This window comes from Ammodytes marinus, assembly GCF_949987685.1.
Source record: "Ammodytes marinus genome assembly, chromosome: 2".
In the NCBI taxonomy this organism is placed as follows: domain Eukaryota; kingdom Metazoa; phylum Chordata; class Actinopteri; order Uranoscopiformes; family Ammodytidae; genus Ammodytes; species Ammodytes marinus.
The window spans coordinates 23,390,909-23,403,556 of NC_137231.1; the positions used below are offsets into that span (position 1 = coordinate 23,390,909).

Here is a 12,648-nt window from a genome sequence, read left to right on the forward strand (position 1 = left end):
AAAAAGGCCAAATATTTGTTGGAACCAGCTTCTCAATTGTGATGACATTTGTTTCTTTATCTACCTTCACTGTAAAGGGGATAACATTCTGTTTTGGACTGTCATAATCTGACCTCATTATCTATTTTAAGCCGCCACCTTGGGCTCTGGGAAAATGTGTAAACTGAATGTTTTTTGCTATTTATCAAAAAACTATTCACAGATAAATCAAAGACTTTATAGCACTGATTTATTTTAGGTTTTTTTCAAGGATATGGTCGGGTTGCCTGATCCAAAATGTACCTATCTGTTCTGTAAGCAACCAAATCACTGCACATTCTTCTTGAGACAAGTGTATTAAAGAATAGGATAAATAAAGTATAGAAAAGTGAGTTAGTTAGTCAAAAACTTGCTCCCCATTGTCTCCTTTATACATTATAATAAATATAACCTTCTTGCAATTATGAATGTTTTTCAAGAGACAAATCAAAGAAGGAAATCTTTCACAACATCTCAGGTCTTATTGTTTTATTAGACTCTCATCTGAACCTAATTTATAGAACATAATAATATATTCATAGGAAGTCACAATAAGCTATATCCCAGCATGCTCAAACATAATTGCATTTTTTTGTGTCACACTCTTGTGTTTTTCAGACACCAGTGTCCTTTACTGTGATAGCCTACTATGGCTGTGAAATAAAAAAGGAAGCAGACAGAGGATGAACGTAATGTGACGCGCTGAAAAGAAATACTTCTGAATTATTTGCATCACCATGTTCTGTAAACAGACACCACCTTTTCACATGCATGGGAACAGTGTGAGAATTACGTTTCAAACAGGATTTCTGATGAAAATGGATTGCTCTTGTGTCTAAAATGTTCAACATTTTATGCAAGAGGACGCAGCAGGGGAGCAACAATAGACACACAGTAGAACACCATAGATTAGTGAATATCAGACTATAGTCATTGTGTATTGTGTATTCCTGAAAAGGTAGCTGTATCCATACGTATGCGTTGGGAATTGTTTACTTCCTGGCAGTTCTCTCTCTAGTGCGACCCGGGCAGGAGTATCCTGTTTTGCCGGCGACTGAGGAAAATGAGATGGTGCTAAAATTCTTCCACGTTTTGTTTTAAGAAACGTGCCCCACCCCAGTCTCAACCTGTCACCTCCTTTGACCCAAGGCCAAAGGAGCTTATTGTTATTATATTAGAGGAGGACAATAGGTCAACTGTTCCAAATCAATACATGTTTACAGTGAACAGCTCAGCTCACAATTTAGGGTCCTATCATCCCCTCCGCTTTAGTTTTAAGGATGTTCTGCAGTCTTTTAAAAATGACTGAATGTAGCCTAATATCCTGGGAGCCTTCAGGAAGCAGTCGTCCATGATGCTGAGTTAGTAACACTGGGTTATTCATTGGCTTTATATGCAGTGCAACACAGGGCAAAGTGAAGCTCCTGCTCTTGCACTGAACTGTTACCTCCTCATATAAACAGCACCCTCTAGTGTTTCTTTTTTTTATCTTTATTTTCAAGAGATATATCTTAAAAATATATTTCAAACCACATACCTGCAACAAAGTCAAACAAATGTTGTGTGTGTGTGTGTGTGTGTGTGTGTGTGTGTGTGTGTGTGTGTGTGTGTGTGTGTGTGTGTGTGTGTGTGTGTGTGTGTGTGTGTGTGTGTGTGTGTGTGTGTGTGTGTGTGTGTGTGTGTGTGTGTTCTGTTGATGCCAATGCCTTTGTCCAAGAAGAGCAAAATCATTTAGGCTACCTTGTAGTTTCTGGGTTGGAAGTGAATATGTTCGACATTTCAGTTGCTGATATAACAAATTTCACATTCACAATTCAGGGACTAAACCTTTTAACATTTGATGGACTGAGAAAGCTTGTTAATATTTTGAATTATTAATTTGGACTGAAATTTTGTATTTATTTTATTATTCAATCTTTCCAAAACATAGGCCTTATTTCCTGATAATAAGCCAATCTCAAAGTTAACTTTTTTTCTTATATCAGCAGGCTACAGTAAGCCTACTTAGGTTGAACACGTATTTTGTTTTTTAAAGAAAATTGTTACATTTTACAATGCATCCATATTTGTTGATTTTTTTTTGTCCAAAGGAATGATTTTATAAAGATACATAATTCCATTATGTTGGTATAACCCTTTTTACGTCATTTTGACGGTACGTCGGAATTATCAAATACATCCCCGGCCGCCACTAAGAAATGGTATCGTCCAAAGATGGCAGCCTCCGTGTGGAAGCGATGTGTGACAGCAGCAGTCAAAGTTAAATGTTTATCTCCTTCTTTCTCAGGTAAACACACACTTACACAAGACCACGATACTCTTTTACAGGCACATATATTTTTTCTTTTGACAGTGATTCTTTGTTGACTATTAATGTTGCGTTTCAATGCCCTTATTTGGATGTTTGGGCAGGAAGAGCTAAATGTCCTCAGACTGTATGTAGCTACCATAGACTGTAGCTGCTTGGAAAAATTAGGTTTCACAACGCAGTTAACAGTAATATTAGTCAATTTACAGCCGATTAGTTCACGTGTCGGCCTAGTTGTAGCATATTTGTGTCTCATAACCTGGGTGACTGTTTGTCTCTGCAGCCAGAAGATGGTTACTGTCAGCGGCTTACACAGACTCCAAAGTATGGGACGCGCGAGAGAGAGACCCACAGAACCTCGGTGAGAGTTTCATTCACAAACACATTTTCTCTGTCTAGCAGGGTCCACACCCCGTCAAGGTGATCCCTGTACCTGAGTGTGTTTCCTCTGACAGGTGTGATGCAGAGTGCATGTAGACATCTCTACCTCTGATCTCTCTCTATGTGTGTGTGTGTGTGTGTGTGTGTGTGTGTGTGTGTGTGTGTGTGTGTGTGTGTGTGTGTGTGTGTGTGTGTGTGTGTGTGTGTCTGTGTGTGTGTGTGTGTCTGTGTGTGTGTGTGTGTGTGTGTCTGTGTCTGTCTGTGTCTGTGTCTGTCTGTCTGTGTCTGTGTCTCTGTATGTGCATGCCTGTTTCTGTGTGTGTTTTTGTTTGTATGCACTTTTTCTTTGACAAATTCTTCACAATTATTTTAGTAAAAGTATAAACCTGTCCAATTTGACCCAAACACATCATAAGGGTTGATACAAAATCAATGTATATCTCCTTTCAATCTGCTAATTGTACGTACTGTCTGTGCATGAAAAAAACTTATGTAGCCTATGTAAACAAAAAAGCCTATACGCTGTGTATTAAAACTGGATTTATTTTTATTTTTTTCAGCGTGCACACACAGTGTGTACAGGTAGCAGGTCGCGTGGTGATATTCACTGATTTTTACAACGAGCATTCTATTTGTTGTTGCTTGAATAAGCTGATTGCAGTTGTTCAGAACCAGATTTTAGTGTGTGTGAGTGTGTGTGTGTGTGTGTGTGTGTGTGTGTGTGTGTGTGTGTGTGTGTGTGTGTGTGTGTGTGTGTGTGTGTGTGTGTGTGTGTGTGCGCACACAATCAACACAGGGTGGCACTGCAGCGTCATGGTAAACTGATTAACTACTGAATAGGGTTGATATAGGCTTATTACACACCACAGCCCAAGGCTTCAATCAAATGACAATCAATAGTATGTTAGTTTTAAATAGATCAAAACCTATGATGATACATTTTAATCCGGCTGTTTTGTCTCAAGCAAGTGTATCACACATAGTGTGTCTCTTAGATCACTAACTGTATTTTCTTTAACTTACAGCTCTACTGGCCAGTGCTATGGACAGGACATATGAGAGGAATCTCCCAGTTAGCTCTCTGTCTGTATCACGGGTAAGCTATGTCTAATTTGAAATATCAAGTATTTTATTTAACACTTCCCGAACCAATCAACAAATACAATTGAATTAGATGAAGTTTTCAATTACTGCTTATATTTTTTGTTTGTGTTCCAGTTTGTTGACAACATTTCATCTCGAGAGGAAGTTGATCAAGCGGAGTACTACCTTTACAAGTAAGATTCATTATTTTTTACTCTAATGCGTCGTCAGGTCCGTGTCAGATTTTCTGCTGCCTCCTTGGTTTTCATGTGGCACCAACCTGTGTGCTTTTCTTGGAAGGATTTGTCTGTTTGGTTTGTCTGTTTTGGTTCAAGTTCAGTCTCATGCTTTTCTTTGTTTCGGAGGCAACTCCAGACCTTTCCTGTTTACTCCTTCCTCTGGAATCTGCACCCATTCTTGTGATTACAAGATTTAGTTCATTTCCCAATCGCACCCTTGTTCAGGCCACATTCATTTTCGTAATCGGTTGAGAATTGAATGGCCACCTATCCTATTTTGAGAAGTGGTCTTTGCTTTTCTGTTGGTCCAGAAACTGAAACAGTTCACCACAGATTTGGTGCATTCAATTTAAGTTGCATCATGTCATCTCTTCTTTCCTGTTAATAACTTTGAATATTAATAAAGCAGAACTGTGACTTTATCCCTCCAGGTTTCGTCACAGTCCAAACTGTTGGTACCTGAGAGACTGGACCGTTCACAGTTGGATCAGACAGTGTCTAAAATACGGGAGCAGGGACAAGGCCCTGCACACACTGAAAAACAAGGTGCATATATTATCCTTCCGAGTATTCGTCAGGCGAAATGGGACATAAGTATAAGACTATTGTTCAATGTTAAGGCACATCTTTATAATCAGAAAGGAAATAGCCAGGGCTGAAAGCTGCCATCATCTAGCAGCCCAGCATGTGTACTCTTCCTGAATGATGTGCAGTACCTGGGAATCACTGAATGAATCCAAAAGCAGAAGTGTCCATATGCCAATAATGTGTTGACAGTGAGGCAGGCTCTGCTGTATAGATGGGACTGATCTCTTCAAGTATCTGTATCAGGTGCCGCTATGGCATAAATTACTTTGGAATACATTTAAATTAGATTATTTTTTGGGTTATTTTCTGCATTTTTAATAAGAAGTGTTGTGTTGTTTACTACAACCTCATGTAACCTTCCTAGGGTCTTCCTGCATAGAGGATCTGGAGTCAGCTGCCTCTGCGTCCCATCCACTGAAATTTGACAGGTGTCGTCATGGAAAAATAATATTATTTGTACTTGATTAATGGGAACGTTCTTGGCAAATGCTTTCGCTTTCGCCTCCTGTGCCAGTCCAAGAACTTCACCTCTAAGGGCATGATACAAGTGCCCCGGGCCTTCCCTCTTAATCAGGGACCCAGTTCAGAAAGAAAACCCACAGAACAGAACCTAGAGTCCTATTCTGTTATTTTTAGTGGTATTCAGGCGAACAGGGTTGCTTTGAACACGTATTTTTAAGTAAATCCTTCAGACGGCGTGGGACACTGTGTTAAGAGTATCAAGCGGCCGCCGAGAGGCATGGGCTGGGACAGATGTTAGCTCGCATTGCGGTGGACTGTCAGCTTGATCTTGAAATCCAACAAAATTATATTATTTAGACAGCTCCGCCTCAGAGGCAGAATTGGCCGACCGTTGGTGGAAAAACCAACTGCTTACAAAAAGTCTGGTATTGGTATCGGTGTGTGCAGATACCAAATCCAGGTATCTGGAAAAAAACTGGATCGGTGCATCCCTGCTCTGTTGTTTTGATTGGTGTCATGTTTGTATGAGATAAGCGGTGTGGATGTCAGAGATGCCGTAGGATTAAAAAGTGATATTCAAGGTCTTTACGAAATTATTCAGGGTAAATCATCAATGTTCTTAGATACGTTTACTGTAAAACTTCATGCTATACATGAGATGCAACTATTCCAAATGTGGTTTGTTTGTTTGTGTGTGCAGGTCCAGTATGGAATATTCCCAGATGACTTCACCTTCAACCTGCTCATAGATTCCTACATTAAGGATGGAGACTTTAAAAGTAAGGCTGTCTTAAAGCATGTTTTCACTCAAACATTTGGAGGGGGTAAATAAGTTTCAGTCTGACCTGAATAAAGTACAACACCTGCAGGTTTACAAATACATTACTGTGGACTTTGAATATGCCAGGAGTTGGACCATTTTAAACAAGTCTTTCCTTGTTTGTAAAAGAGAAGTAAAGAGGGAAGCCAGATTCTTTCTTACACAGTAAACATGAAATACTTTTTCAATAAGTAGAAGCATTGGTTGGTATAACAATGTTTTCAGTTGCATGTTTATATTACTTCTGGTAATGTTTGTTTAGCTCTTACATATTGTATAGCTTCAGTAATTCACTAAACTTTAAGGGTAAATGTGGCAATATTATATACTTTTATTGTCAGCAAATCTAAGTGCTACCAAGTATATATTCAATTATCATATCATATTTGTCTTTGCCATAAAGCTCCTACTAAAAACTAACGAATGAGCCACAGGGTCGCACTGGGTGACATCTTCCTTTAAAGATGGAGACTAGTTTATTTTAAGTTAGTCCAACAGACAACGTCCACCACAATGTTAGACTGGAGAGTCAGTGCCATCTAATGTGCACTCATTTGCATTTTTCTTGTGATTTTCTGTAAATTTCTGCTAAGTTTGGATGGAGGCTGGTGTTGGTTTTAGTCTTTTCTTTGTTTACTTTATTGTTGACTTAATGTTTATACTGCTCTCAATGCCATGATCTCAGAAAAAGAAACCTCTGTAATATTGGCTTCGATTAGTTTTAATACTACAAAAACCACAATATCCCTTTACATGGGACTTATCTAAAACAAGTATTTATAGCATCTATATGAAAGTAATTTAAGAAAAGGCATGATGACATAACAAAAAAATACGAAAGAGTGTAATGTAATACTGACGTAATGTTTTGGTTGTAATTGTACAGCTGCGTGCTCCGTGGTGGAAGAGGTGATGCTTCAGGAGGCCTTCGACCTTCCCTCCACACAGATCATTTCTCTGTACGCTCTGGGCAGTTACCTAGCAACCAAACCGCAACTCACTGTGAGTGAAACAGCAGCACACATGGGAGGTGTTATGGAAACACATGTCTCCCAGATTATTCTCATGCTTGGATATATGGGTCACTGCTCTGAAATCATTAATGTCCTGATATGAGAGGTTTCATTCATAAATGCTTAAAATACAAAAAATAAGTTTTACACTTGTTCCTTTGCTGTGTCCAGGTGTCGGAGGAGCGGACACTGGGAGCATCACTGCTCATCTGTGGCCTGAAGCAAGACAACACTGTGGGCCTCAGCGCTCAGCTGCTCGCCAATGCTCTCCTGGGTGTGTGTATTTCACTTTCTTCCCCTCACATACTTTTCGGTTTTTAATTTCTTAACATGATTAATCCATCCAGCGTTTTCTTTTTAATCACGGAGCTTGTCTCAATTTGTTCTCCTCCTCATCCTTCCCTGTACAGGCAAGGTGGAGATGTTAAAGGGCATACACGCCGTCTTCAAAGGGATGCCTCTCTTCTGGGGTTGTGGATATCTGGACCGAGGGCTGGCTGTCATGGAGAAGGTGGCTGCTGCTGATGGTGATGTCAAGCTGTCCAAAGACACAGTAAGGGCTCGAGAAATTCAAAGGACTATTTCATTGTGTGTGTGTGTGTGTGTGTGTATTTTTTACACACACAAGTTCTTCTAATATGTAAAGCCATGTATCATTTACATGCTTTATACTTATTTTTAAAGACGAATTAATTTCTAACGTGGGCACCCAACGCACTCGATGCAGGTGGTAGCATACACTATCACACTACAGTCAAAAGAAAGTAATACATCAACAAACATATGCAAAAAGTGATATGCATAATTGATCAAGATGTAGAAACATACTTAGCAAATAAACCGTGTGAGACTCCATAACTCCTTTGGACCCCTGTCATCCATCTTCTCCACTGACTGAGCCTTTGACGTCAGACAACCACACTGTAGAGGCACATCAGAGACTGCTGTTACTTTCCAGGTGGGGTTGTTATGACACATCTGCTGAGATAGAAAACACACATGCTGTCATGTTGTTGTTATTTTTACACATATGCACCCACACACAGCCGGCTGTAGTGCCTCCAATCCGGCCTGTGCTGTCCAGTTAAATAGTTTAGCTTGGTCCATATCTAATGAGATTTTGGAGAGCCTGCAGCAGCCAATGATGTCTGTGAGAATCGCTGCAGCAGGAAATTGGTAAGAAAGTGGCCTCATGTCAGACAGCGACTCCTCCATAATTTAGACAGAGCAGATAACACTGTGGGACAGAGAGGAAATATTACATCTGAAATGAAGGTGCTTGTGACTGCCGCCCCAGGTCAAAGTTAATCTAACCACCTCCTTAGATTAAGAGTTGAGTTGTCAAGTGAGAAGTTCAGCCTCTTTCATCATTGCACGCACAAAAAGTTGAAAAATATAAAACTTTTTTACAAAAGACTTTAAGTGACACCTGCTTTTAGTACTGCACTTAGTATAGATTTTTTGCAAACACAATAAATAATAAAATAATAATCTTTCTGCAATTTTTACATCCATTTGTATTATTCATTTTCAGCTGGACTACATGAATGCCTTGCTGCAGGAGCTTTCTTCTACCTCAGACAGTGACTCATCCGGAGAGGAGTCAGCAGGTGAAGGGGACAAGAAGGAAGTGGCTGTAGATGAGGATGATGAGGCTGAGCAGGCTAAGCTACCTCACTATGCCAGCAGATTCAAGGTGGGTGTTTGCTGTGTACAGCAGGTGCACTTTTGTTTGTAATCACGACTGAATTTAATTTACATCCGTTTTCCTTGCCAAGGCAAGCAAGTAAACATGTGATAAACAGTGCTTCCTGACATGACTGGGGTTGCAGCTCAGAGTTGGCAACATACTAGTGGGATTTCTGCTCTGCGACTTTATTGTACACTTTCAATATTTAACAATCAACCATACAACAACGGGTTTCCACGGCAATGTTCATTAAATACACTGTACATAAACCGCCAACCGCCAACCTAAAACACTTGCTTATTTTGAATTTGTGGTTCATAGCAATTATGTGTGGTACATGCATGCCCGATAAGGCCTTTTTAATGTGCTGAACTTCTCAAGGCAACAGTGATGGCCAACCACTTATAAGCAGGTTTGCTGTTTTGAGGGCTCTTACCAGAACTAATTGAATGAAACATCACCCATCCAAACCTCAATGTTGTTTGACTGTGGCTGGAGATAATCAGACTCTTTTGAAATGCATTGAATAGAGTTCACTGGTTTAGAGGGTCTCACCCAAGTCATTTAAAGTCACTGCTAGGTGCTTCAACGTCTCCTCTCCCCCCCTTGCTTCTTCAGGAGCTGAGCAGCCAGCTGGAGTCTGTGGGTAAAGTGGACTCTGCCTCCTTCCAGGCTTTAGTGGGCGCTCTGGCCCAGAGCAACCTGGCTGCTGCAGAGACACCAGACCTGTCAGAGTACCAGAGCCGGGTGCAGGGCTGGGAGGCTGAGAAGAGGCAGCTGATCCAGAGAGAGAAAGAGATGAGGGCCAAGGCCGAGGAGGAGAAACAGGAGCGCTTAGCTGCCAAGGCTGCAGCCCAGCAGGCGTAGACACACCCCAATTCACTTAACTGTCCATTGAGTATGTACTTTAAAAATGGTGTATACTTAGGAGATTTAGGTCTTTAGAATTGTGAAATATCAAAATTGTCAACATTACATCTGCTCATTTCACTAGTTACTTTTGTATATGTCAATAATTTTTTTCTTATGTGTTGAAGTATTGCTCTTTGTTTATTTAATAAAAATAGGGAAAATATTGAATAAATTGTCAAAACGTTTTTTTTTTGTATGAGAAACTGTCTCTTATTTGAGATGACTATGGGATGACATCATTATTGTAATGTATAATGCATATCAATTGTTTAGCCTGGTGATCGGGTGACCGAATGTGTGGGGAAAGCTTGGGAAAAAATCTTCCCATCATATCCTCCCACTCTTTCCTCTCTGCCTGCAGAAGTGTGTGTGTGTGTGTGTGTGTGTGTGTGTGTGTGTGTGTGTGTGTGTGTGTGTGTGTGTGTGTGTGTGTGTGTGTGTGTGTGTGTGTGTGTGTGTGTGTGTGTGTGTGTGTGTGTGTGTGTGTGTGTGTGTGTGTGTGTGTGTGTGTGTGTGTGTGTGTGTGTGTGTCAAAAGCATCTTTGGACGTTTTCTCACAGGGGAATTGAAAGGGGTATTGCACAGAAGGTTTTGCTGATAGCCAATCTGGAGACGGACATATCCTTTGCATGGAAAGGAATGCAACTACAGTATAACCAGAAACCTTTCTGTTTCTCAAAGGGAAAACGTACATTGCCCGTACAGATACTGATAACTGAAAATAGAGACAAAGTGCATTTCAGTGGTTGTTAAAAAGTTTAAAATATCAACCTGAGAGTGTTGCATCAGCCAATCCACGACTAGCGCAAGTTAACCGGCAAATGGAGTGAAGCCTGTGTGTTGTTTACACTCCATACAAAGATAAGATAATAGATCTTTGGAAAAGAAAATGCTGTTGTGGCAGTGCACAGAATAGGTTCATTCCACATTATGTTGCAGCTATTCAGCATTCAGAACACGATCTTGGGAAACAGCCTGGCATGCAGTCCAGGATGAATAAGCGCCACAAAATGCCTAAAACAACAACCATTGTGATCCCGAGGCTCCTTCCTGACTGATTAACTGAGAACAGCTCTTCACTTGTAGGACCATTTTCTTATAGAAGCATTAGAAATATAGAAAAAGATTTAGCTGTCAAAAAGTATCATTACTCTATGTAGTTCTGCTTGAATATCATGATATTGAGGTGTGACTTCATCACCTCCCGAAATCGAGCCTGCATGGTGTTTTTAACTTGACCTTGGAAACAGCACTTGATGAAACAATTGTAACTTTTACAGAGAGATTTACATATAAAATATAACATTTGACCTGTTCAGATTGAGCAGTAAGAGATACGGTCTGACCTATGCACCATGGGAAATGACAGGACAATACTCATGAAGGAAAACAGAGTTAGTGTGTTTTAGCTCCTTCTTGTAATGTTTGCATTATCCTTTGCTGATTTTCAAATAACAAAAATAAAAGATGGTAGAATTTAACAATGGAATGTACTAGTATAGATTGGTATGGTTCTGATATGTTTTGGTACAATCACCCTGTAATAGTAATGGTTTGGTGGTAAATTAAACATTGGGATCAGGCCACATATAGTAGTGTAATTACAAAAAAGTCTCCTAACGAGGGAGTCTGCAGCTTCAATCCACAGGCTGCTAAAGCTCAGGCTATTATTTTATGCAAAGGTTGTGTCTCCCATTACCAAAGCTTTAACCTTGTGAAAGCAATAACTTGGCTCTAATTTGCAATAAAAATGGGTCATTCAGCAGCTTCTCACCCTTACGCTTAAAATAGCTGGTTTTAAAGCAGCACCAGTGTTGACATTTCTCGCTGTTGTCAGAGAAGGTGAGATGTGGAGGTAAAAGAGGGAAAAGTCAGGAAGTTTAACATCCACATCACTGGTCATCTGATGCCCAGAGCCTTTTAGGGTGTATTCACACATGCCGTGTTTAGTTCGGTTGAAACGAACTCAGATGCACTTCTGCCTTCGGTGCGCATCTTTCAGGCAGGTGTGAATACAGCAATCGCACTCGGGGGCGGACCAAACAAACGCTCCGAGACCCGGCTGAAGAGGTAGTCTCGGTGCGTTTCCAAACGCACTCTGCTGCAGTTCGTTTGTGGTGTGAATTTGTCCGGACTCGATCCGACCCAAATGCAGGAGGCACTGTGCCTTTTCTTTCTTTTCTTTTTAAATAAATAGCCGTCAGCTTCACATTATGGGAAAGTGTTGTTGTCGCCATTGTTAGGACGATAAGTTGTGGTTTGACCGGGAGCCCAGAACAATATAGGCTATTACATTTGATCGAGAGGACGCATTAACATGTTGAATGTGTTCAGCGATCAGATGAAGGAGAGGGGAGCATCTCTCGCACAGTGCCAACAGGTTCACGCTGCGCAAGAAATGTGTGTTTTTATTTTGCTTCCCATGTACGGGACCGTCAATCCCCGTGTCAGTTTGGAGCTGAACTGCGCCGACCCAGCTGATACACAGCTTAATCAGCTGAGTGTCAGCTTGAGCCTATTCTTCTCGCGAGCTGCGCGTCCAGCACAAAAAATACAGTAAAAATTATGTTTCACATTGTAGGCTACAAGCCACATAACGTGGCATTGACATAGGGCTACATATTATAACCATATGAAACAACAATAATTTGATGTTTTTCCTCTTTATTTATAGGTTAGATGTAGGCAATTTTTTATTTTTAACCCCATATTATATCAATGATATATATTTCGCAGTTTTAACTTCGTACTTCCTGTTTCTCTCCACCCCAGAATGTCTGTCCAATGAATGAATAACCTCAGATCACGTGTGGTTTTGCTTCGTAATGCTGGTTCACTCGCAAAAGGGGCAATATGAAAGTGGACCACACCAAACAAAAAAAATCAAAACTCTATTTGGTCTGGACCAAAGCAAGTGAACTAGCGGACTTTCCCAGTGTGAATACACCCTTAGTGTTTTAAAATACCTCTGTGTGTGTGTGTGTGTGTGTGTGTGTGTGTGTGTGTGTGTGTGTGTGTGTGTGTGTGTGTGTGTGTGTGTGTGTGTGTGTGTGTGTGTGTGTGTGTGTTTGCGGGCATGCATGCGTGTATTTTAGTGTCTGTGGGACAGGGATGTTTGTAGAGGAACTGTGTCA

At 40.6% G+C, this 12,648-nt stretch overlaps 1 protein-coding gene across 1 annotated transcript; it reads left to right on the top strand.

Annotated features, from left to right (window-relative positions):
- Window positions 1–2,214: 2,214 nt before the first annotated feature.
- mrps27 (mitochondrial ribosomal protein S27) lies at window positions 2,215–9,679 on the top strand. Its single transcript, XM_080046460.1, has 11 exons — window positions 2,215–2,305; window positions 2,610–2,687; window positions 3,733–3,803; window positions 3,926–3,984; window positions 4,461–4,575; window positions 5,780–5,858; window positions 6,786–6,901; window positions 7,084–7,186; window positions 7,323–7,465; window positions 8,447–8,608; window positions 9,221–9,679. Exons 1-11 carry the CDS (start codon window positions 2,233–2,235, stop codon window positions 9,467–9,469), a joined length of 1,248 nt encoding a protein of 415 aa, XP_079902586.1. The 5' UTR covers window positions 2,215–2,232; the 3' UTR covers window positions 9,470–9,679.
- The last annotated feature ends 2,969 nt before the right edge of the window (window positions 9,680–12,648 follow it).